The sequence below is a fragment of the Macaca fascicularis genome, chromosome 2 (genome assembly GCF_037993035.2).
Source record: "Macaca fascicularis isolate 582-1 chromosome 2, T2T-MFA8v1.1".
NCBI lineage: Eukaryota > Metazoa > Chordata > Mammalia > Primates > Cercopithecidae > Macaca > Macaca fascicularis.
In genome coordinates, this window is record NC_088376.1 from 94,953,256 (window position 1) to 94,978,292 (window position 25,037).

The window sequence follows — 25,037 nt, forward strand, 5'->3', positions numbered from 1 at the left end:
GAAGGCATAGGAATGTGGATTTTTTTTTTGTCTAGATTAAAAAGTTAAAGGATTGTTTTAAGTTAGATAAGATAAAGCTTAAGGTTTAAGCAAGTTGTGGAAGGTTTGCAAAAAATTAATCTTTGTAAAAGAAATTGTGTGTGTGAACATATTGTCTAAAGTTAAAGGGGTATTCAGGTTTTCTGTAAATTGAACATTGGAATAAAAGCACAACAGGTTTTTCTTAGAGCACTAATCTGCTCTTTAACAAAAATTTGTAAAGGGTTATAAAAGGTTTATGAGAACCTCACTTTATGGTCAAACATTAAAATTGGGTAGATATGTCTATAAGGTTTTATTGAAAATTGGGTTTAACATTAACAGTACAGTTATGTAAAGGTGAAATATGGCATAAAAGTCATACAGGAAGCAGTGTCAAATGTGAAACAGTGTTTAGCTTTCCTCGGGCTATATTTGTATAAATATGTTATTAGTATGTGTTCCAAAATAATGGGAAACTCCTATAATTCTGATATGACTTAGTGCACCTTATCAGTATAATTATAATTGTTACACAAAACCATTGTATGCAACAGAGGTAACCAAATTTCTTTGTCAATTGTGTTTTTAACTGTGGCTGTCCTAAAACTTTTTGTTATCCATAGACAATTATTTTGTTTTGATCCTCTTCAAAAGGAGATTATTATTATTATTATTATTATTATTATTATTATTATTTTGAGAGTGAGTCTCACTCTGTTGCCCAAGCTGGAATGCAGTGGTACAATCTCAGTTCACTGCAACCTCTGCCTCCCAGGTTCAAGCAATTCTCGTGCCTCAGCCTCCCAAGTAGCTGGGATTACAGGAGCGTGCCACCATGCCTGGCTAATTTTTGTGTTTTTATTAGAGACAGTGTTTCACCATGTTGGTCAGGCTCCTGACCTCAAGTGATCCACTTGCCTCAGTCTCCCAAAGTGCTGGGATTACAGGCATGAGCCACCAAGCCCCAAAAGGTGATTTATAATCAACTATACAACTCTAATAGGTGTTCTTGAATGCAGGTTTCATTTAACTTTGGAGATTGTGACATTAGAAAAGGGAAAGAGAAACTTTCAGGACTGTCATGGAAAGTTGAAATGTTCATGTATGTCAAGCAAAACAGAAGTTAACCATATGGACTAAACTAATAGAAGTCTGAAGTAACCTTTTTTGACTTGTTGCTTAAAACATTGCTGATCCTGTTTTGTTCTTCAGAGTCAAGGAAACTTTTAAGTTATTCACAGCTTTTTAAACAAGTAATGTACATACTCATAAACAAAATTTGGAGCATATTTGTTCCTCTCTGATTTCTCCAGAATTTGGAAATTACTTATGAGTATCTTAACTTATGGCAATATAGTTATTTGCATAAATGCAGTAAGAATCTGCTTTCCTTTGCAACGGGGCACAATTGGAGAAACTACTGGTTATTTTGCCAAGGCTTTGACTGGAATGGCATGCTTTCCTTTAAGGAATCAAACTTGACTTGTAAAGCTAATAAAAGCCCCTGGGGAAAACTGGCCTCGTACCTTGTCTACACAGTCTCTATACAGGGTTCCTAACCTGTAGTAAGTAAAGAATGTCACTTTCTGACAGACTCAGGAGCCCCAAGTTATCATGAGACCTCAAGAGGAGAGAAATTTACCCAACTCATAGGTATTTGAGGGTATAAATCCATGGCTGGGCTTGGCTTAAAAAAAAAAAAGGTCTTCTCTAAGGTTTCTTATGGAAGAGTTCTATCAAAACTAATTTTAAAAGCCTATATGGCAATTATTCTTGCTGCACTTTGTACAAATAATCAGGCCATGTATAATAAAGCAAATCAGCCTTACCATGATTTGTCTTTAGTAAAAATGGGAAACTGGAGAGAGAAAAATTGTGTTTCAAGAACTATGGTACATTTGTTATTGAATTCTGGTTTCATCAGTTGTTTTTGAGATTTCCTGCAATTTAGACTAACCCTGCTTATTCCTGTGGACCAACCAGTGATCTCTGGATGCTACTGAGAAGAAACAGGAGGGATTGGTAAAGCAAAAATCTGGATCAATATTCTAATCCTGGGCGTGTATTGGAATCACCTAGCAACCCCATATCAGCTTGGTTCCAATAGTTGCCCAGTTCGTGGAAAGTCTTCTAATTTAGTTAACTTGGGATAATCTTGCTTATTTTGCTTTACTGTTGTGGAATATATTACTGTTGTACTCTTTGTGTAGAAATGCAGGATAAGCTTACCAAATGTTTTTTTAAAAAACATGCATTAATCTTCCAGACATCACCTTTTGTTGGAACTCAAGAGTTATGAGTGGCTCTCGACATACTGATGCTTTCTAACTAAGCTCCTCTCTATCCTGAACACAAGAGATCCTAATAGTTAGGCAGGAATATCATCGCCCCATTCAGCCTGAAGAAGTTACAGAAGATGGATCTTTGTCCCTCTGCAACCCTTAGGATTAAGCGTTCTCTTACAAAAGGGAATGGGGAAATGTCAGAGGCATTTGAACTGGAGCAACTCCCATCTTGAATAGGAGCTGGGTAAAATAAGGCTAAGACCTGCTGGGCTGCATTCCCAGTGGCAAGTTAAGGCATTTTTAATCACAGAAAGAGATAGAAGGTCAGCAAAAGATACAGGTCATATGGACCTTGCAGATAAAACAGGTTGTGGTAAAGAAGTTGGTTAAATCCCACTAAAACCAAGATGGTAACGACAGTGACCTCTGGTCGTCTTCACTGCTACACTCCCACCAGCGCCATGACAGTTTACAAATGCCATGGCAACGTCAGGAAGGTACCCTATACGGTCTAAAAAGGGGAGGCATGAATACTCCACCCCTTGTTTCGCATATCATCAAGAAATAACCATAAAAATGGGCAACCAGCAGCCCTTGGGGCTCCTCTGTCTATGGAGTAGCCATTCTTTATTCCTTTACTTTCTTAATAAACTTGCTTTTAATTAAAAAAAATTATTAATAGAAATACAGAATAGAAATAGAGTCACACAATGTGCCACACAATGACATTCAGTCAATGCCAGACTGCATATATAATGGTGATTTCATAAGATTATGATGGAGCTGAAAAATTCCTATCATTTAGTGACATAATAGCACAATACATTACCTTTCCTATGTTTTGAGATGTTTAGATACATAAATACTTACCACTGTGTTACAAATGCCTACAGTATTCAATACAGAAACCTGTTGTACAGGTTTGTAGCTCAGGAGCAACAGGCTATACCACAGCTTAGGTGTGTAGTTGGCTATACTATCGCAGTTTGTGTAAGTACACTCTATGATGTATGCACAACAATGAAATTGCCTAACAATGCATTTCTCAGAATGTATCTTGTCATTAAGCAACATGACTGTATATAGAAATATTAATAATTATTAGGAGAATACAATTATGGGCTATTTTCCATCTTCTGCCTTTTCCAAAAGTTTGTAATGTATTCATATTATTTCTACAGTTCAAAAAATATTACTGATGCCTGTTACAAGGAAAGTGGTATGCCAGGCAATACATACAAAAAAGTAAAAATGTATATACTACCAGGTCTTTGATTCCCAGGGGCTTTCCAGCTATTGGGGAAATAAATTACAATGTGAGGCAATGTATGGCTAACATTTCATAAGTAAAGAACTTACATATTCAAAAAATGTTGCAGGCATTGAGTTACATAGTTACTGAAATAAGCTATTGATATCTCCACAATTCTAACTTAAGAGCATACTAATTTGGATGGCTAGCCTATTCCTTCTTGAAAGGAAGCCTTCAATTTACCTCAGAAATGCCTTTTTTTTGTCTTACTTCCCAATAACAGATGGCATAGGCTGTGTTCTCCTCATCAATTTACCCATTTTAAGACTGACTTCTTTTTTTTTTTTTTTTACTATCAAATTCTAATCGAATTTCATTTACTATGCCATGCTCAGGACAGTTCTCAGTTTTATAGGGCCTGAAACGAAAAACAATTTGGGGGTCTCCTTCAAGGAGAAGAATACAAAACTGCAAATACAAAATTAGGTCAGGGTCTTAGAAGAGGTTAATGCCAAAGAAGGGCCTGAAAGCTTCAAGTCTGTTACCTTTAAGGTAAATCTCTTTCCAGTCACGGTTCCCAAATGAATTATTCTTTTCATTTGACTTACAGGTCAAAAAAAAAAAAAAATATATATATATATATATATATATATATATATGAAATTTTTTTAACAACTGTCATAAAAATCTATGAAATAAGAAACTTTATAATCAGCATCTTAAACAACAAACATGAAAATAAAATTCCAGAAAAAAAAATAGGGATTCACATTGCATTTGCTATAGTGGTACCCAGAGAAGTAGCTTAGTGCAGTGGCTTAGATATGAACTCTGGAGTCAAACTGCCTGGGTTCAAATCTCAGCTTTACTACTTAACAGCTGAATGACCTCAGACAAGTAACACAACACAACTACTCTGTAGCTTAGTGTCCTCACCTGTAAAATGAAAACAGTACTTACCTAATGAGATTGTTGTAAGAATTATATTAGAATTATAAGGACAGCAAGATTATTTAGCATGTGTAAAATACTTAAAATCTGGCACATGGTAAGTGCAATATAAGTGTTAGCTCCTATTATTATTAGTATATCACTTATAATTCAATTTAGAAAATTACTTCCATTTCCTGAGCATCTCAACTGACAGAGTTCTATAAATATAGCTGAATTTATTACAATAATTTGCTAATATTGAAAAAACTCTAAATTTCATCAACAAGAAACATACTGAATGAATTAATGGTATATTAAGATCATAGAACCACTAGGTCACCAACAAAAAGAATGAGGCTGATCTATAATTACTGACATGGAAAGATGTCTGTGATAATAGTATTAGTAAATAATATTAGTGTATAAGATTCTATTCACTGGCCGGGCATGGTGGCTCACGCCTGTAATCTCAGCATTTTGGGAGGCTGAGGCAGGCAAATCACAAGGTCAGGAGTTTGAGACCTGCCTGACCAACATGGTAAAATCCCATCTCTACTAAAAACACACAAATTAGCCAGGCATGGTGGTGTGTGCCTGTGATTCCAGCTACTTAGGAGGTTGAGGCAGGATGACCACTTGAACTTGGGAGGCAGAGGTTGCAATGAGTCGAGATCATGCTACTGCACTCCAGCCTGGGCAACAGAATGAGAGACTCCATCTCAAAAAAAAAAAAAAAGAAAAAGAAAGATTCTATTCACTGTTCTCAAGTATGTATTTTGTTTGCTGTATGTGTATATATATATATATATAGGTTTCCTTTTTTTTTTTTTTTTTTGAGATGGAGTCTCCCTCTGTCGCCCAGGCTGGAGTGCAGTGGCCAGATCTCAGCTCACTGCAAGCTCCGCCTCCCGGGTTTACGCCATTCTCCTGCCTCAGCCTCCCGAGTAGCTGGGACTACAGGCGCCCGCCACCTCACCCGGCTAATTTTTTGTATTTTTTTTGATAGAGATGGGGTTTCACTGTGTTAGCCAGGATGGTCTCGATCTCCTGACCTCGTGATCCGCCCGTCTCGGCCTCCCAAAGTGCTGGGATTACAGGCTTGAGCCACTGTGCCCGGCCACTATAGGTTTCTATTCATATAGAAAATGCCTGGAAGAATGCATACCGTCCTACAATCAGTGGTTACATCACAGGACAGAACTGGGAAACTTATAATAATAATCTTATATACTATTATAGTTTTATATTTTATAGAACGTGCATGCATTATTTTTATAATTTAATTTTTCAACTCTGAGTCAGAAAAATAAGGTCAGCCCACCTCGGTGTGTCTACAAACTTCTCGATCAGCACAGCATCATCATTGAAAGACTTCTTAGCTTCTCTCCGCGCTGATTCTAACTGTTCTTGAAATTCTTGCTCCGATCTAACGATCCTCATTCCCTAAGAGAGAAAAGATGATTATGACCACAACATAAATAAAACAAAGAAGAGGAGCCTGAATTGGCAAACACAAGCATGCACAGTCTTACTTTTCCTCCTCCACCCCGGACGGCTTTAATCATGACAGGATAGCCAATTCTCCCGGCGTGTTCCTTCAGGCACTGATCTGATTGGTCCTCACCATGATAACCCTCCACAACAGGTACTCCAGCAGCAGCCATTATGGATTTGGATGTGCTTTAGAGTGGGAAAGCAAACAACATGCCCCAAATTCTATAAACTGTTTCATTCAAGAGAAACACAAATATAGCCCAGTCTATAAATTACGATGGAACCCTTTAAAGAAAACATCAAGTCTGAGATGACAAAATAATACAAATTCAAGATGTCTATTAGTTAGTTTCCCCCAATTCATGTGGTAGCTCATCTCACCCTATTTTTAATCCCAAAATACTAATATATTGATTAGAAACATTAAGTATTTTCTGTAACTCAATGGAATTTCCCTGTCGCAGATAAATAACTTACGCCTATGACAACAGAAGGGTAGAATTAAAATATCTATTATGGGTAAAACAAGCTATTTTTTTTTTTAAGAGACAGGGTCTCACAATGTTGCCCATGCCAGAGTGCAGTGGTGCAATTACACCTCACTACAGCCTTAAACTCCTGAGCTCAAGTGATCCTTCTGCCTCAGCCTCCTAAGCAGCTGGGACTACAGGTGTGTGTCACCACACCCAGCTGAAATCTTTTTTTTTTTTGAGATGGGGTCTTACTCTGTCGCCCAGACTGAAGTATGATGGTGTGATCACAGCTCACCGCAGCCTTGATTTCCTGGGCTCAACCAATCCTCCTACCTTAGCATCCCAAGATGTTGGACCCACAGGCATGTGCCACCAAGCCTGGAATTTTTAAAAAATGTTGTAGAGACAAGGTCTCCCTATGTTGCCCAGGCTGGTCTTAAACTTTTGGGCTCAAGCGATCCTCCCACCTTTTCCTCCCAAAGTGCTAGATTACAGGTGTGAGCCACTGTGCCCAGGCCTGGCTGAATTAAAAAAAAAAATTTAGAGACAAGGTCTCAATATGTTGCCCAGGCTGGTCTTGAATTCCTGGCCTCAAGCTATCCTCCTGCCTCAGTCTCCCAAAACACTGATATTACAGGCATAGCCACCATGCCTGGCCCAAACTATTTCAACTGACCTTTACACAGTTATATTTTAAAAGATATAAACTCATACCTCTTTATACCCATGTCTCTAATTGCAGATGGAGGAGGGCCTATAAAAATAATTCCTTCTTGCTTACAAAGTTCAGCAAATTCCATGTTTTCTGAAAGAAAACCATATCCTGGATGGATAGCCTAGAAATGAGAAATAAAATAAAAAACTTACTCATTAGTGCTCAACTGGCAACACCTTAATGCAGGTGAAGCTGTCTTCCTCTGGGAGGCCTCTCCCTACACTGCTAATAGTATGATTTCTATTAAAATCTGTTTCCAAAGAAATATCTGAAATATTCATGTGAAAGCTCTGAAGCCTTACCTAAACCAGATGAATCTATATTCTTTTTATTGTGATAATATATACATAGCAAAACATTGACCATTTTAGTTACTTTTAAGTATGTAATTCAGTGGCATTAAGTACGCTCACAATGTTGGGCAATTGTCATTACCATCCATCCTCAGGATGTTTTAATCTCCAAACATAATTCTCCGTTCCCTCCCTTTCCTTAGTGCCTGGTAACCAGCATTTTACTTTCTGTGTTTATGAATTTGTCTAGCCAAAGTACCTCATGTAAGTGGAAGTGTATAATAATTTGTCTGAGTTTGGCTTATTTCACCTGCATAATGTTTTCAAGGTTCATTCATGTAACATGTATCAGAATTCCATTTGTTTTTAAGGTCGAATAATATCCAGTTTGTATACATATTGTTTACCCATTCATCTCTTGATGGACATTGTTATTTCTACACATTGTGCATACTGCTGCTATGAAAAACAAGTATTGGTATACAAGTATCTGTTTGAGTCCCCGCTTTAAATTCTTCTAGTTGTATACCAAAAGTGGAATTGCTAGATCATATGGTACAGAAGTTTCTGTATACTTAAATTTAAAACAACACTGCAATTACGGTAGAATGTCAAGGAGTAAAGAGCTTCAGAGTGGTAAGGGAAATTTGTCTATTCTGTCTCTGTAAAACTGGCCTAGAATTAAAATCATGGCATCCAAAAATCCCAAAGAGAACACTAGCTCAATAAATACCTCACTTATCTTCAGGTCACTATCTATCAATGTCATCTTTCCAGAAAAAAGCTAAGAAGCAAATGAAAGTCATGTATTAAAGTCTATAGGAGTGCCCTTTATCCAGGGGGGATATATTCCAAGATCCCTAGTGGATGCCTGAAACTATGAATACTACAGAACTGGACTGATAACAATTGGACCATGATTCTGTTCATGTCTTCTAAACACAAATTTAATGCCTTTCCCATCTTAACTAAGCACTTGCCATGCACTGTGGCCGTAACTTTTGCAGTTTGAGGTGCAACAGGAAAATAACATGAATTTGTTTTTTCTTCTTCACAATTTCACAGATAGAAACTTGGTCCTTACCAAGAACCAAGAAATCTCAACATACATATATATATTTTTCTTTCCTTGAGAATGTTCACCTTTTCACTTAGAAGAAGCATTTTACGGCTTCTCTTTGGCATAAGTGAATTGCTACCATCATTACTCTTGCATTTTGAGGCCATGATTTAAATAAAATAAGGGTGGCTTGAACACAAGCATGGTGGTACCATGACAGTCGATTTGATAACCTAGATGGCTCCTGAGTGACTATGTTGGGGAGTGTAGACAGCGTGGAGACACCGGACAAAGGGACGATTCGCATCCTGGGAGGGACAAAGCAGACCGTGCAAGATCTCACTGTGCAATTCAGAATGGCGTGCAATTTAAAACTTATCAATTGTTGATTACTGGAATTTTCCATTTAATATTTTCAAACCATAGTAGACTGCAGGCAACTGAAACCACTCAAAGAGAAACCTTGGATAAAGGGGGACAACTGTATGTGTACTTTTAGTGAAAAGGGCATCCCTCAGACTTCAGCCTAGTTACTTCTAATGTACTCAGAATTTTAACGAACATACTTACTCGGTTGTTAGCCCACAGAACAGGAAATTCAGTAACTGAAGGACAGCAAGATTTCTAAGAGCAAACACACTGACAGCAAAAAGGGAAGAAACAGAAGAAGGCAAAAGGCAGAGTGGGCTTGGATGATTTCATGAGTGATGAAGTCACTCCCTCTCCAGTATCAGTAGCCCTGAGGGGATTTGTTCTTCTAACATGTATTATAATTATGACCAAAACAATATAAAAAGACAAACGCTTCGCCAATACTATTTGAAAATAGTTACACTCAAAGAACATTTCAAAATTAAAGGGGCAAGCTTCAGATATCTGGGAAACTCATACGAATAGAAAAACCCACATCCTAGTGACAGGAAACAATAAAATGCCAGATACAGATAAAATGCTGGATAGTCACAAGTTGCAGCCAGTGTGGAGTTTTATTTCTTTTAAACCAAAGTTCAATTTTATTTTATTAACTTTTATTTTAGGTTTGGGGTGCATGTGAAGATTACACAGGTGAATACATGTCACAGAGGTTTGTTGTACAGATTATTTCATCATCCAGGTATTAAGCCTAGTACTCAATAGTTATCTTTTCAGCTCCTCTCCCTCCCACCTTCCCCACTCAAGTATACCCTAATGTCTTTTGTTTCCTTCTTTGTGTTCATAACTTCTTACTATTCAGCTCCCACTTCTAAGTGAGAACATGCAGTATTTGATTTTCTTTTCCTGTGTGAGTTTGCTAAGGATAATAGCTTCCAGCTCCATCCATGTTCCTGCAAAAGATGTGATCTCATGCTTTATTATGGCTGCATAGTATTCCGTGGTGTTTATGTACCAACTTTTCTTTATCCAATCTGTCACTCATGGGCATTTAGGCTGATTCAATGACTTTGCTATTGTGAATGATGCAATGAACATACATGCACATGTGTCTTTATGGCAGAATGATTTACATTCCTCTGGGTATACAACCAGTAATGGGATTGCTGCATTGAACGGCAGTTTTGCTTTTAGCTCTCTGAGGTATCACCCTGCTGCTTTCCACAATGGTTGAACTAATTTACATTCCCACCAACAGCATATAAATGTTACCTTTTCTCCACAACCTCCTGGCATCTATTATTTTTCTGACTTCTTAATAATAGCCATTCTGACTGGTGTGAGATGGTATCTCACTGTGGTTTTGATTTGCATTTCTTAATGATCAGTGATATTGAGCTTTCTTTCATATGTTTGTTGGTTGCATGTATGTCTTCTTTTGAGAAGTGCCTGTTCATGTCCTTTGCCCACTTTTTTTTTTTTTTTTTTTTTTTAGACGGAGTCTTGCTCTGTTGCCCAGGCTGGAGTGCAGTGGCGTGATCTCAGCTCACTGCAACCTCCACCTCCCAGGTTCACGCCATTCTCCTGCCTCAGCCTCCCAAGTAGCTGGGACTACAGGCGCCCGCCACCACGCCCTGCTAATTTTTTTGTGTTTTTAGTAGAGACAGGGTTTCACCATGTCAGCCAGGATGGTCTCGATCTCCTGACCTTGTGATCCCCCTGCCTCAGCCTCCCAAAGTTATGGGATTACAGGCATGAGCCATCGTGCCCACCTGTCCTTTGCCCACTTTTTAATGGGGTTGTTTTTCTCTTGTACATCTGTTTAAGTTCCTTATAGATACTAGATATTAGACTTTTGTCAGATGCAAAGTTTGCAAATATTTTCTCTCACAATTTGGGTATTTTGTATAAAATGGTCAAACATCTACACTATGAAAACGAACAGGTCTATGTCCTAGTCCTCCCTGGTTTGGGTTTTCTTTTGAGATATGATTTATAATACATAGCATTCATTCATTTATAGTTTGGTGAATTTAGTAAATCTATACAATTGTGCAACTATCACTACAATCCAGTTTGAGAACACTTGCATCACTAGAAAAAGTTCCCATGTGCCCACCTGCAATCTGTTCCCACACCCAAGCAACAACTGAGTTGCTGTCTCTAAGGTTTTGCCTTTAAAAAAATTCATATAAACAGAATCATACAGTATTATGTGTCTGGCTTCTTCAACTGCACATAATTTTTCAAGGTTTATTCATGTTGTGGAGTGTGTCAGTAGATGATTTCTTTTTATAATATGGATTCTGTTATATGGATATACCACATTTTGTTTACCCATTCATTTGAATTGTTTTCCAGTTTGTGGTTATTATGAATAACGGTGTTATAAACATTCACAGACAAGTCTGTGTGAAAATATTTTTCATTTCTCTTGGGAAAATACCCAGGAGTGCAATTGTTTGTCATAATATGGTAAGAATACATTTAACTTTTCTAAAGGGATGATATTATTTTGCATTTCCACCAGCAATTTATGATGCTTTCAAGGATATCCATATCCCTGCCCACATATTGTATTGTCAGTCTTTTTGATTTTGGCCAATCTAGTGGGTGCATAGTGTTACTGCACTTTTTAAACATAGTTGTTGAGATACAATTCATATACCGTAAAACTCGGCCAACCCAATGATTTGTAGTATACTCATAGTTGCACAATTATCACTATAATCTAAAATACCAAGATCTAATAATGTAAGTTTTTAACACTGCAAAAAGAAATCCTGTGCCTATTAGCCATTTCTCATTCCCCATAAACCCCCAGCCCTAGGCAACTGTGAATCTACTTTCTGTCTCTATAGATTTACCTATATGAACATTTCATATAAATGGAATCATATAATATATGCAGTCTTTTGTGACCAGCTCTGTCACTGAACATAATGTTTTCAAGGTTCAGCCATTTTTTTTTTTAACACAAATCAGTAATCCATTCCTTTTTGATGGCAAAATAATACTCCATTGTATGGCTATGCTGCATTTTATTTATGCATTCATCAGTTGATAGACATTTGCGTTGCTCCTACTTTTTTGGCTACTATAAATAATGCTGCTATGAACGTTGAGGCATAAATTTCTGTGCGGATGTGTTTTCATTTCTTTTGGATACATACTGAAGAAGTAGAGTTACTAGTTCATAAAGTAACTCTACGTTTAACATTTTGAGAAACTGCAAAACTGTTTTCCAAAGTGGCTGCTCCAGGTTACATTCCCATCAATAACATAGAAGGGTTCCAATTTCTCTAAATCCTCACCAATACTTGTTATCATCTCTTTTTGATTATAGCATCCTAGTGAGTATGAAGTGGTATCTCATTGAGGTTTTGATTTGTATTTCCCTAACAGCTAATATGTTGAACATCTTTTAATGGGCTTTCTGGTAATTTGTGTACCTTCTTTGGTGCAGGATCTATTCAAATATTTTGTTCATTTTTTAAAAATTGGGTTTCTTAGCAACAGTTTCAAGCTTTGAAGTCAATTTACCATATTTTTTATTTCACGAACCTTTCTTATAGTATTATGTCTAAGAAATCTTTGCCTAATCAAGGTCTCAAAGATTTTCTCCTATGTTTTCGTCTAGAAGTTTTAGTTTTAGTTCTCACATTTAGGTCTATGATATATTGTAAGTTAATTTTTTTGTTTAAGATGTAAGAATCTAGGGCCTAGGCTTCAGGTTCATCTTTTTACAAAGAGATATCAAATTACTCCAGCAACATTTGTTTAAAAAACTCTCCTCTATTGAACTACTTTAGCATCTTTATTCAAAAATCAATTGACTACATATGTGTGAGTTTATTTTTGGATTTTCTATCCTGTTCTACTGACCTATGTTTTTATCCTTATACAAATACCACACTGTTTTGGTTATTGTAGATACATTTATTGATTGATTGATTGATTGATTGAGATAGAGCCTTGTTCTGTCACCCAGGCTGGAGTACAATGCCACGATCTTGGCTCACTGCAACCTCCATCTCCTGGGTTCCAGCAATTCTCCTGCCTCAGCTTCCCAAGTAGCTGGGATTACAGGCACCTGCTGCCATGCCTGGCTAATTTTTGTATTTTTAGTAGAGACAAGGTTTCACCATGTTGGCCAGGCTGGTCTTGAACTCCTGACCTCAAGTGATCTGCCCACCTTGGCCTCCCAAAATGCTGGGATTACAGGCATGAGCCACTGCACCCGGCATAATGAGTTCTGAGACAGTCTAAACCCTACAAATGAGTTAAGCTTTTCAAAAATTGTTTTAGGTATATATTAGGCTCTTGAGCTATTTTAGGATTAGCTTGTCAATTTCTACTTTAAAAAAAAAAGAAGCCTTCTGGGATTTTTATAAAGATTGCATTAAATATATAATGCCACCTGAATAATATTGAGTGTTCTGATGAAATATGTTTCTTTAGAATTTCTTTAGTATCTCTCAGCAATGTTTTACAGTTTTCAGTAAATATGTCTTGAACTGCTTTTGCTAACTTTTTTCCTAAGTATTTGATTGCTATTGTGAATGTAACCGTTTCCTTAATTTCATTTCCAGAGTATGTATTACTACTAGTCTCCTTTCTTTTTAACAGATACTGAATTCGATGGAATTTTTTGGTACACTAGATAAATGTTCTCCTTTCATAACTGTATTAGTCTGTTTTCACACTGCTGATAAAGACATATCCAAGACTGGGCAATTTATAAAAGAAAGAAGTTTATTGGACTCACAGTTCCACATGGCTGGGGAGGCCTCACAATCATGGCAGAAGGTAGGGAGGAGGAATTCATGTCTTACATGGATAGCGGCAGGCCAAGAGAGCTTGTGCAGGGAAACTCCCATTTTTAAAACCATCAGATCTCATGAGACTCATTCACTACTATGAGAACAGTGCAGGAAAGACCTGTCCCCATAATTCAATTACCTCCCACTGGGTTCCTCCCACGATACGTGGGAATTATAAGAGTTACAATTGAAGATGAGATGTGGGTGGGGACACAGAGCCAAACCATATCATTTTGCTCTGGGCCCCTCCCAAATCTCAAGTCTTCACATTTCAAAACCAATCATGCCTTCCCACAGCCCCCCAAAGTCTTAACTCATTTTAGCATTAACTCAAAAGTCCACAGTCCAACGTCTCATCTGAGACAAGGCAAGTCCCCTCCACTTAAGAGCCTGTAAAATCAAAAGCAAGCTATTTACTTCCCAGATACAATGGGGGTATAGGCATTGGGTAAATACAGCCATTCCACATGTGAGAAACTGGCTAAAACATAAGGGCTACAGGCTCCATGCCAGTCTGAAATCCAGCAGGGCAGTCAAATCTTAAAGCTCCAAAATGATCTCCTTTGATCCCATGTCTTGCATCTGGATCACATGGATGCAAGAGGTAGGTTCCCATGGTCTTGGGCAGCTCCACCCTGTGGCTTTGCAGGGTAGAGCCCCTCTCCTGGCTACTTTCACAGGCTGGTGTTGAGTGTCTGTGGCTTTTCCAGGTACATGGCGCAAGCTGTCAGTGGACCTACCATTCTGGGGTCTGGAGGATGGTGGACCTCTTCTCACAGCTCCACTAGGCAGTGCCCCAAAAGGGACTGTGTGTGGGAGCTCTGACCCCACATTTCCCTTCTGCACTGCCCTAACAGAGGTTCTCCATGAGGGATCCACTCCTGCAGCAAACTTCTGCCTGGACATCCTCTGAAATCTAGGCGGAGGTTCTCAAACCTCAATTCTTGACTTTTGTGCACCCACAGGCTCCACAACACGTGGAAGCTGCCAAGGCTTGGGGCTTTCACCCTCTGAAGCAACATCCCAAGTAATACCTTGGCCCTTTTTAGTCACAGCTGGAGCAGCTGGGACTGAGGGTACCAAATTCCTAGACTGCACACAGCAGTCTAGCCTGGCCCAAGGAACCATTTTTTCCCTCCTGGGCCTCCGGGCCTGTGATGGGAGGGGCTGCCACGAAGACCTCTGACATGCCCTGGAGACATTTTCCCCATTGTCTTGGGGATTAACATTTGGCTTTTTGTTACTTACGCAAATTTCTGCAGCCAGCTTGAATTTCTCCTCAAAAAATGGGATTTTCTTTTCTATCACATTGTCAGGCTGCACATTTTCTGAACTTTTATGCTCTGCTTCCCTTATAAAACTGAATCCCTTTAATAGCATCCAGTTGAATGCTTTGCTGCTTAGAAATTTCTTCTGCTAGATTCCCTAAATCATCTCTCTCAAGTTTGAAGGTCCACAAATCTCTAGGGCAGGAGCAAAATGCTGCCAGTCTCTTTGCTAAAACATAACAAGAGTCACCTTTGCTCCAGTTCCTAACAAGTTTCTCATCTCCGTCTGAGACCACCTCAGCCTGGACTTCACTGTCCACACTGCTATCAGCATTTTGGGCAAAGCCATTCAACAAGTCTCTAGGAAGTTCCAAACTTTACTACGTTTTCCTGTCTTCTTCTGAGCCCTCCAAACTGTTTCAATGTCTGCCTGTTACCCAGTTCCAAAGTCACTTGCACAGTTTTAAGTATCTTTTCAGCAGCACCCCACTCTACTAGAACCAATTTTCTGTATTAGTCTGTTTTCATGCTGCTGATAAAGATATACCTGACACTGGGCAATTTACAAAAGAAAGAGGTTTAGGCCTCACAACCATGGTGGAAAGGCAAGGAGGAGCAAGTCACAACTTACATGGATGGCGGCAGGCAAAGAGCTTGTGCAGGGAAACTCCTGTTTCTTAAAACCATCAGACCTCATGAGACTCATTCACTATCATGAGAACAGCACAGTAAAGATCCACCCCCATAATTTAATCACCTCCTACCGGGTTCCTCCCATGATATGTCAGAATTGTAGGAGTTGCAATTCAAGATGAGATTTGGGTGGGGACACAGCAAAACCATATCAATAACTAAAAACAAAAGGAGCTATCTCCTTGCGAAGATAAAATTCAGTCGTACACTCTGGGAACAGCCTTAAGAAGTTTAACTAATTTCTCTTAGGAAGAAAAATTTAATATACCCAAACCATGATGTTCTTGAGCATCTGAATGGATTAAAAGGGAAAACAACAGCACCACTACTATTACCAGTGGGCTAATTCCCTTGCTTCAGGCATGTATTGAGCTGCCACTTCACCCTGGTGGGTCACAGGATTGCAAACCTGTTGAGATTGTTCATTGCACAGTACTAACATGTCTTTATTAGTAAACACAGAAAACTATTATCTCTTGTCCTCCTTAAATCTCTGCCAAAATAATTTCTTCCAAACTTTTAGTTTGTATTTACTTTGCTCTGTAACTTGTTCAAGAAGACACATACAAGCAAAGTTGCTGGTTCTACCCTCAAGCAGAGTTTGCCAAAAACTTCAAGCAAAAATGAGAAGTGTCCTTTCCATGGTGAAGCGGACAAGTCATGGTCTTTAAATTCTTATTACCAAGTGTAAGGTACATGGATGTGCTCTGGTCAAGGAATAGGCTGAGGTGGATATCCAGGCCTGCATGACTCAGCAAATTTACAGCGCAGGCACATACTGCACTTGTTATATAACTGTTTGTGTAAGCTCATACTTGGCTTTATGCCACTATTGTCTGTAAAAGGTATAATTGCCTGGCTAACGCTGTTCAGGGGCTCTTGGGGCTCAGCTCGGCTCAACATGGCTTGACATGGTGGGAGTGTTGGCGCCCAGAGAGAGAGAGAGAGAGAGAGAGAGAGAGAGAGAGAGAGAGAGAGAGAGGGGGAGAGCCAAAGTTGTCCGTCTTGCAGCCGGACAGGTGGGAGCCAGGACACAGCTTGGCTTGCTCATGCCCAGAGAGAAAAAGAGTTAAGCTGCTGACCCTGAAGGCAAGGGAGAGCCAGCTATGCAGCAGCAAGCATGGGAGTGGCAGGAGCCACAGAGCCAGAGCAGACAGCTAAGATAAAGGTGAACAGTGTGAGAGAGCTGGTGTAACTAAGCTGCTAATAAGAGCCACTGCTGAATAAAACCATGTTCACCTGCCTATGGCCCCCTAAGTCTTTTTTCTGCTCATCCACCCACTCTCCTCAGACTTCAGCATGGGTTGGACAGACCCTGAGACCTGACACCAAGAATTTCCTACCTTCATCTGTGATACTTAAAACATATGGGCTTCCTTTTGGTCAACCACAGAGTACCTGTATTTAGTAAATAACTTGCTATATGCATTTAAGTTACTTGTCACCGATTTTCTAGTACCTGTAATAAAGTTCCTAACTCTTGGTAGCACAGAAAAAAAAAAATGGAGCACTTTTATAAAACATTCATGCTCAGGAGCTACTTCAGATAACTGAGGGGACTAAAGTATAATATACATATAGAAAACTGCATTTGCCTTAAGTGTACAGCTCTTATGTCCACAGTTTACTTAAACTGAATACACCTGTGCAGCCAGTACTCAGCTCAAGCATCAGAACATCACAAGCATTCCAGAGACCGCTTTATGCTCCTTTGCAGTTACTACAGACCTCTTCTACAAGGCAGTACAACAGTCTCTTTAAAAGCTCAGGTGGTTCTAACCTGCAGACAGGGTTAACTACGGCCTCTTTCCCAACCAGAGAAGACTGAAGACAACCGGCAATCGAGAGAACTAGTGTGGCCAGAGTGGTGGCTCACGTCGGTAACCCCAACACGTTGGGAGGCCAAGAGGGAAGGATCACTTGAGCCCAGGAGTTTGAGACCAGCCTGGGAAACATAGTGAGACTTTGTTTCAAAAACAAACAAATAAACAAAAAATTAGCTGGGCATAGTGACGTGTGCCTACAGTCCCATCACAGCTACTTGGGAGGCTGAGGTGGCAGGATCACTTGAATCTGTGAGTTCAAGGCTGCAGTGAGCCATGATCATAACACTGCACTCCAGCCTGGGAGACAGAGTGAGACATCATCTTAAAAAAAAAAAAAAAAAAAGCACTAGCCTAAAACATATTTACATCTTCTTGAGTTTCTCATTATAGCTATATCACCAGGCATCACCAGAAATTTAGCTGACTTGTAAACTTTAATTTCTATAAAAGTGCTTATGTCAAAATGGCCACATTAAGAACAATTCTAGAGTTTTAGAAAACTTCTTTCAAATCACTGTACAAGTGTTATTCAATGTCCTTTACTAGATGGCCAATAAGTTTCTTCTTTAAAGTCGACATTAAAGGAAGGTTTGCTCTCCTAATTGGCAAGTATCTTTTTATTAGAGGAGAACTTTGTAAATTATAACCCATCAAATTTCCTTTCTGATCAGGTCTGTCCCAAAGAGCTAAATAGCTTTACTTAGGCTAAATTTTCTGATTTAATTCCAATGTTCACTCACTCATGTTACTTGGCTTCTGTTCTTTTATCCTTTGTTTTCACCACTAATTTTTGCAAGACACTCCAAATCTTCAATATTCAGGCAAAATGAATATTTTTTGAAAATATTTTATTCTTTTAAAAATACTGTCTAAAAATATTTTATTATTTTTAAATATTCTTTGGAACATACTTCAAAATAAGTATTATTCCTTTCTCATTGTTTGTGTTATAGCAACTAACATGATACTATTCTAAATAGGTACAAGCTTGATAAAGTCCCTGGAATTAGAATATCATATATTTGCTAGAGGGTTGTTATTTAAACTAAAAAAATGGTCTCAGAAAAATGGCCATTAAAAAGAAAGTGGATTTTCAACTCTTGAGGAGGCAGCTTAGAAGAGAAAGCAATAATAAAATAAAAAGGAAGCTCACTGACCTACAAGAAGTAATTTTTAATTAATAAAAATTTCTAATTAAACAACACCTTCCCTTTTTCCAAAATGCTGGGCAAGAAAGTTCTACTGCTCAGTCTGGTCCAATGAATAGGGAATAGGGCTGGGAGTCAGAATACTCTTGTTTAATCCTTTTCTCTTTCAGTGATTAGACACGTTTTGATATCAGATCACTGGGGTATCTTGATAAAAATGCAAATTTTGCATAAAATGCAAATTACAGTGGGTTTAGGGTAGGACTTAAAGGCTGTTATTGTTTTTTATTTAGAGATGGGGTCTTGCTATCTTCTACCGGCTGGCCTCAAACTCCTGGGTTCAAGCAATCCTCCTGCCTCAGCCTTCTGAGTAGCTGGGATTACAGATGTGAGCCACTGTGCCCAGTTTAAAAGTCTGAATTTCCGACAAGTTCACGAGTAATGTCAAACCTGCTGTCCATGGACCACACTTTGACGCAAGATTTAGATGATCTGGAATAACATCATGCAACCTTCTGTGCATTAGATGTTATGCCCATAAGATGAAGGTAATAATACCATGGCATTTATGCTTAAACACATGATAAATACATAAAGTGATGTTTATGTTAAAGGGCCTGAATGCCTAAGGACATGTGAGAGAGATATATATATGTATCTCCATGTATTATTATCATCTTCTTACCCTCCTAAGGACCTTTTACTTCAAGCTATAACCAAAAAAGCTTTATAAACAAGCATATTTTAAATATGCATTTGTATAAATTAATACCTATTCAGTTTAAGAACTCTATTTTAAAGTAGAGAACACTGATTTAGGGACACATCAATACAAAACAACTATACATATTCACTAATTTGAGTTAAGGACTTGGCTGGGTGCAGTAGATTACACTTGTAATCCCAACACTTTGGGAGGCTGAGGTGGGAGGATGACTTGAGGCCAGGAGTTTGAGACCAGTCTGGGCAACATAGGGAGGCTCCATCTCTACAAAAATTTAAAAAATCAGCTGGGCATGGTGATGCAAGCCTGTAGCTCTAGTTACTTGGGGGGCTGAGGTGGGGGGATCGCTTGAACCCTCACTGCTGCACTCCAACCTGGATAAGTGAACCCCTGTCTTAAAAAACAAAAATAAAAACAAATTGAGGACTGTGTACAAGCTCACTGGGTTGCTAGGAGGTATGCTAAAAAAAACGGTGTAAGATATGAGTTCTTCCCTTAGGAGAGCACAAAGGAGTTATGGAGGAGCCAATATCTATATTAAACTTGTTAAACAAAGCACTAATTAAGTATAAATATGACTAGAACAGGAAATCAAATGCTGAATGATCAATGTGCTAGAGGAGACAACGAAGAATTTCTAAGGAGCAGGAATTCAGGTGAGGGTGATGGGCAACACTATAGCAATTTACTTTTAATTGTTTTGCCTTCTTTCAATGTTGCTGTCCCTACCTTTGCCCCCACTCCAATCATCCATTTCCCTGCCCAGAAGCCACAATGATTTTATTAAAAAGTAAAGCCGATGGCTTTACTCCTCAGCTTTAAAAAACCCCCCAATGGCTACTCAGAATGAAATACGAACTCCTTATCAAGACCTATAATGTTCTCACTTTGGGAGGCTGAGGCAGGCAGAACGCTTGAGCCCAGAAGTTCAAGACCAGCCTGGGCAACAGGCAGAAAGCCCATTCCCTATAAAAAATAAAAAATTAGCCAGGTGTGGTGGTGTGCACCTGTGGTCCCAGATACTTGGGAGGCTGAAGTGGGAGCCTGGGAGTTGGAAGCTGCAGTGAGCCATGATTGTGCCACTGCACTGCAGCCTGGGCAGCAGAGCAAAGACCCTGTCAAAAACAAGCAAACAACACTTGTAATGCTCTAAATGATGCTGCATCATCTCCTACCACTTTCTTCCTGTAAGCTGGTTCTCCCAGCTGCAAACCCAACCTTCTACCTGGTGCCTTGTGAAGGAGCTCTGCCTGTTTGCCAGTGGGCTTCCTGTTAGGTTTCGCCAGTAGGGGTCACTGTAGGCAAACCTGAACAAGGAAGCTTTCCTACTCCTTGACGCCAGGAAGCGGCGATTGGTTCCAGTCTTCAGGTTCTTTTGGAACTCCAAGAACTAGCCTCATTAAGCCCCCTGCAGCCAGGTAGGGCCCCTCCACAGATCTCAGAACAGCTGCAGAAGGTCCCTCCACCAGTCTCTCCTACAGCCCAAAGGGTGGTTGTCAATTTCTGTTATTATTATGGGGCAATTTCAACATCCCCGGCCTGCCTTCAGCTCTCTAACACTAGTGGAACTAATTCCTCAACTAAGTTCCTTCTGCTGAAATGTCAAATGGAATTTTGGTTTTACTGACTATACCTGAATGACACAGCCCCTTACTGCCTTCACTCCAACCACACTGAACACTTTTCTCCCTTGAACGCCAGCTTGTTTTCATCTCAGAGTCTTGGCAATTCCATTTGCCTGAACCGTCTTCCTTAAGTTCCCCATGTGGCCCTAGAATGAGACTGGGAAGTTGGGGTAGAAAAATATTTCTTTCTTGCTTATATTTTACCTTGTAATTTAGAGCCCTACCTACCTATTTCTCCCAAAGGATTTGAGCATGTAGTTTTGAAGACAGAAGAGCTGAATTCTCTCCTAATTTTAACTTATAATTTAGACCCTCTTTCCACCTATTTCCCAAAGTATCTAAAGTACACAGGAGCCAGTAAAAAGGCAGACTGGCTGAGAAATGAGATGGGACATACCTAGTTTACAATGATAATCCAATAATCAAATGTAAAGATCTTGCGAAGGGCTAAAAATAGAAAATTTCTATAAGTAACTGCATCAGTTGCACAAAACGTATTCCTTTTGCACTGCAAATCTCTTCACAACCCTCACCTGTGCAGCAGAGGTCTTGGCCACTTGAATGATTTTCTCCATAGATAGGTAGCTCTGCTGGGAGGGAGCAGGACCGATGGAATATGCTTCATCTGCCTGTTTAAGAAACATCACATGTTTAAAAGACTTTGTGGCTAGTACATACTCATACACTATACAGAACTGCTTTGGGGTCATTTTATTATTGTAAATAAAAATGCCACTCCCTCAAAAACAGTGCAAGAATTGAAAAACTGAAGTACCAGCATATGTCTATGCTATAAAAATAAGCCAGTCTTAGAATCTTTTGCAGGAAGAGGGTAACAAAACTTTGTTTTCATGCACAAGCCACACACTGGTGTGAAACTAAAGTGTCTCAGGATAGAAAGCAACAGACATTAGTCATGATATTATTACAAAAACAATAATAACCTTAAATGTATTCAATGCCAAAAATTTATATTTGGTAATAGAAACAAAATATGTGACAGATGTACACAAAGAAACAAGCTTACAAAGTTGATTAAAGTTTATATAATTATCAGAGTATGATGATAATGCTCCTTTCATACATCTGTGAATTATTTTATATCATTCCTTAAAACTTTCACATAATCATAGCATCCCTTGAAGTAGACCACTTACAGCACATCATTCATTCATCCCAAGACTTACTGAAGGCCTACTATGTGCCACACTTTGAGGTGGGAGCTGCCTGTACCATAGTGAACAAATGTCCCTGTCTAGGGAGAGAGACAGACATTAAACATACACTCACACACTTAATGACAACTGTGATGAACGTCATGGAGGAAAAACCAAGGGCATAAAGGCTACAGGAGGAATGCCTGATCTGGTCTGAAGGTGGTCAGGAAATGCCTAGGAGGGAAGTCAGGGGAGGCTCCTCAAGGATGATCAAGATTTTGCCTGGCAAACAGATCAAGAATGTGGAGTTGGGAACAGGAATGGAGCTGAGGTTGAGGCTCTCAGGCAGAGAAAACAACCTACAAAAAGGTGGGAGGAAAACTGGTCCATTTGAGCGACCGAAGAAAGGTTTGTGTGGCTGGAACACAATGAGCAAGGGGTCCAGAGGCCAGAGAGGATGCTGGACAGAAAGCTGGGCACAGGTTTCAAAGGGCCTATAAGACGTTAAAAAGCTTTGGGCTTTCTCCTAAGTAAGCACACAAAGAGACCATTTTAAATGTTTTTTTTGTTGTTGTTGCTGTTTTATGTTTTTTTTTTTTTTTTTTTTTTTGAGGTAAGTCTTGCTCTGTCGCCCAGGCTGGAGTGTAGTGGTGCAATCTCGGCTAACTGCAACCTCTGCCTCCCGGGTTCAAGTGATTCTCTTGCCTCAGCCTCCCGAGTAGCTGGGATTACAGGTGCATGCCACCACACCCAGTTAATTTTTGTATTTGTAGAGACAGAGCCTCACCATGTTAGCCACGACCTCAGGTGATCTGCCTGCCTGGGCCTCTCAAAGTGCTGGGATTACAGGCATGAGCCACGGCACCCAGCCTGTTTTTTACTTTTAACTCCACAAAACACAAATCTATTCTCATTCTAAAGAACGCGAATTATAATACAAATGCAAAGTAGCCCTTTTGTACTCCCCCCACTGCAGTCTCCTTCCAGATAGAACATCCACTATAATCAACTTGAGACATATTGTTCCATATCCATATTCCTAACTAGTCATATATGTTTATATAAACACATGCAGTTTTAGTTCTTGTTTTTACATAAATAGGATCATACTATATAATTATCTTCTGCAACTGCTTTTTCCATTAACAGTATGTCTTGGGAGCTCTTTTTCTTGCTAGTACACATGTCTATACCTTATTTTGTATAACATTTGCAAAATATTCCATAGTATGGCGGTATTACAGTTCATTTAATCATGTAGCTCTTAATGCGCACCTAGGTTATAACAGCAAAAAACTGGATGTGGGCAAGGCTAAAGCAGACATTCCCGTACACACTTCTCTTAGCACATATATGTGAGCATGCCTGAAGGACAGAAACCTACAAGAATGTTTGCAGGGTTGGGTTGAAGGATATGCATAGTTTAATAACTTCTGGTTAATCAGCCTTGAAATGGTTTTATCAATATATATATTTCCATCAACATACCAGTTTCTAACCACCCTCATCAACAATGAATATTATCCACCTTTTAAATTACTGATAAGCTGGTGGACCATATAAAGGTTTAAAGCATTTAAGAAGAGGAGTAACTTAAGTACATTTTTATTTCATACTCTCAGTCTGACTGAAAAGCAGAAAACAGATTGTTGGCTGGGGATGGGGGACAGTTAAGAGTGGAGGTAGAGAGGCTACTTAGGAGGCTGCAGCATTTGGTCAAGCAAGGGGTGATAAGTGGGGCCGGGCATGGTGGCTTATGCCTATAATCCCTATAATCCCAGCACTTTGGGACAACATAGTGAGACATTATCTCTACAAAAAAATTTTAAAAATTAGCCGGCCATGGTAGCAAGTGCCTGTAGTTCAAGCTACTCAGGAGGCTGAGGTGGGAGGATTGCTTGAGTCTGGGGGGTTGAGACTGCAGTGAGCTGTGATTGTGCCACTGCACTTCAGCCTAAGTGACAGAGTGAGACCCTGGCTCAAAAAAAAAGAAGGTGATTGTGGCTTTGAGTTAAGTTATAGGTGGGACAGGGTGGAAAGAAGTGGAAAGAAATGTTTGGGAAATACAATTAACAGTACTTGGTCATTTACTAGATGAGGGGGGAAGGATGTAGAGTGCAAAAGAAGACAGAAAAATGTTCAAAGACTTCTAGATCTTTGACATTATTGTTTTTATTAGCAATGGTGTTGTCCGCTACGGGGTTAGGGAATTCTGTAAGAAATGCAGGTTCAGTACAGGTGAAGGGTCATGAGTTCAATTTCAGTCACACTAGTTTGGTATCTGTGACAATAGCAAAGTGGAGATGTTGAATGGGCAGTTGGATATACATGTATCATGCTCAAAAGAAAGTCTGGGCTACAAATAGAAATTTGTTTCTCAAAGCGACAGGAGTATTTAAAATGATCCAGAATGAGAGTATACACTGAGAAAAGAGGGCCAAGGACCAAGTCCCAAGAAACTTCAACATAAGGTTCTGGTAGATGGGTAGGGTCCAGAGAAAGGATACTGAGAGAACACAAGAAGGCAAGAAGCTGAGAAAGCCATGAGAACTTATTTCTAAAAGAAGGGAGCAGTGTACAAGTTGTTAAATGCTGCTGAGGGGTAGAGTCAGCTCAGTCCTGGAGACTCCACTGGATTTTGGGACACGGATATTATCAGTCTAGTAGAGAGTGGTTGAAGACCCATCATTGAAAAATGGAAGATCCTTTTCTTTTTGACATAGGAATGTCTCCTTTTGCTTTATGTTTTATTAATACTGTTAATTGATAAATCATAATTGTATGCATTTATGGGGTACAATGTGATGTTTTGCCACATGCAATGTGGAATGATTGAATCAAGCCAATTAACCTAGCCATCATCTCACTTACCTAC

At 39.3% G+C, this 25,037-nt stretch overlaps 1 protein-coding gene across 10 annotated transcripts in view; it reads right to left on the minus strand.

Annotated features, from left to right (window-relative positions):
- MCCC1 (methylcrotonyl-CoA carboxylase subunit 1) overlaps positions 1-25,037 on the minus strand; it is an 82,303-nt gene that overhangs the window by 48,689 nt on the left and 8,577 nt on the right. For all 10 annotated transcript variants that reach the window (XR_012430894.1, XR_012430893.1, XM_074031477.1 and 7 more), the window contains 4 exons: positions 21,539-21,634; positions 7,173-7,294; positions 6,024-6,171; positions 5,813-5,934 (listed from right to left, as the gene is read on the minus strand). Coding sequence is in view for 6 of the 10 variants with exons in the window: in XM_074031476.1 (XP_073887577.1) it covers positions 5,813-5,934; positions 6,024-6,171; positions 7,173-7,294; positions 21,539-21,634 (488 nt within the window). In the remaining 4 variants the exon portion in view is untranslated. The remainder of the gene's footprint in view (positions 1-5,812; positions 5,935-6,023; positions 6,172-7,172; positions 7,295-21,538; positions 21,635-25,037) is intronic.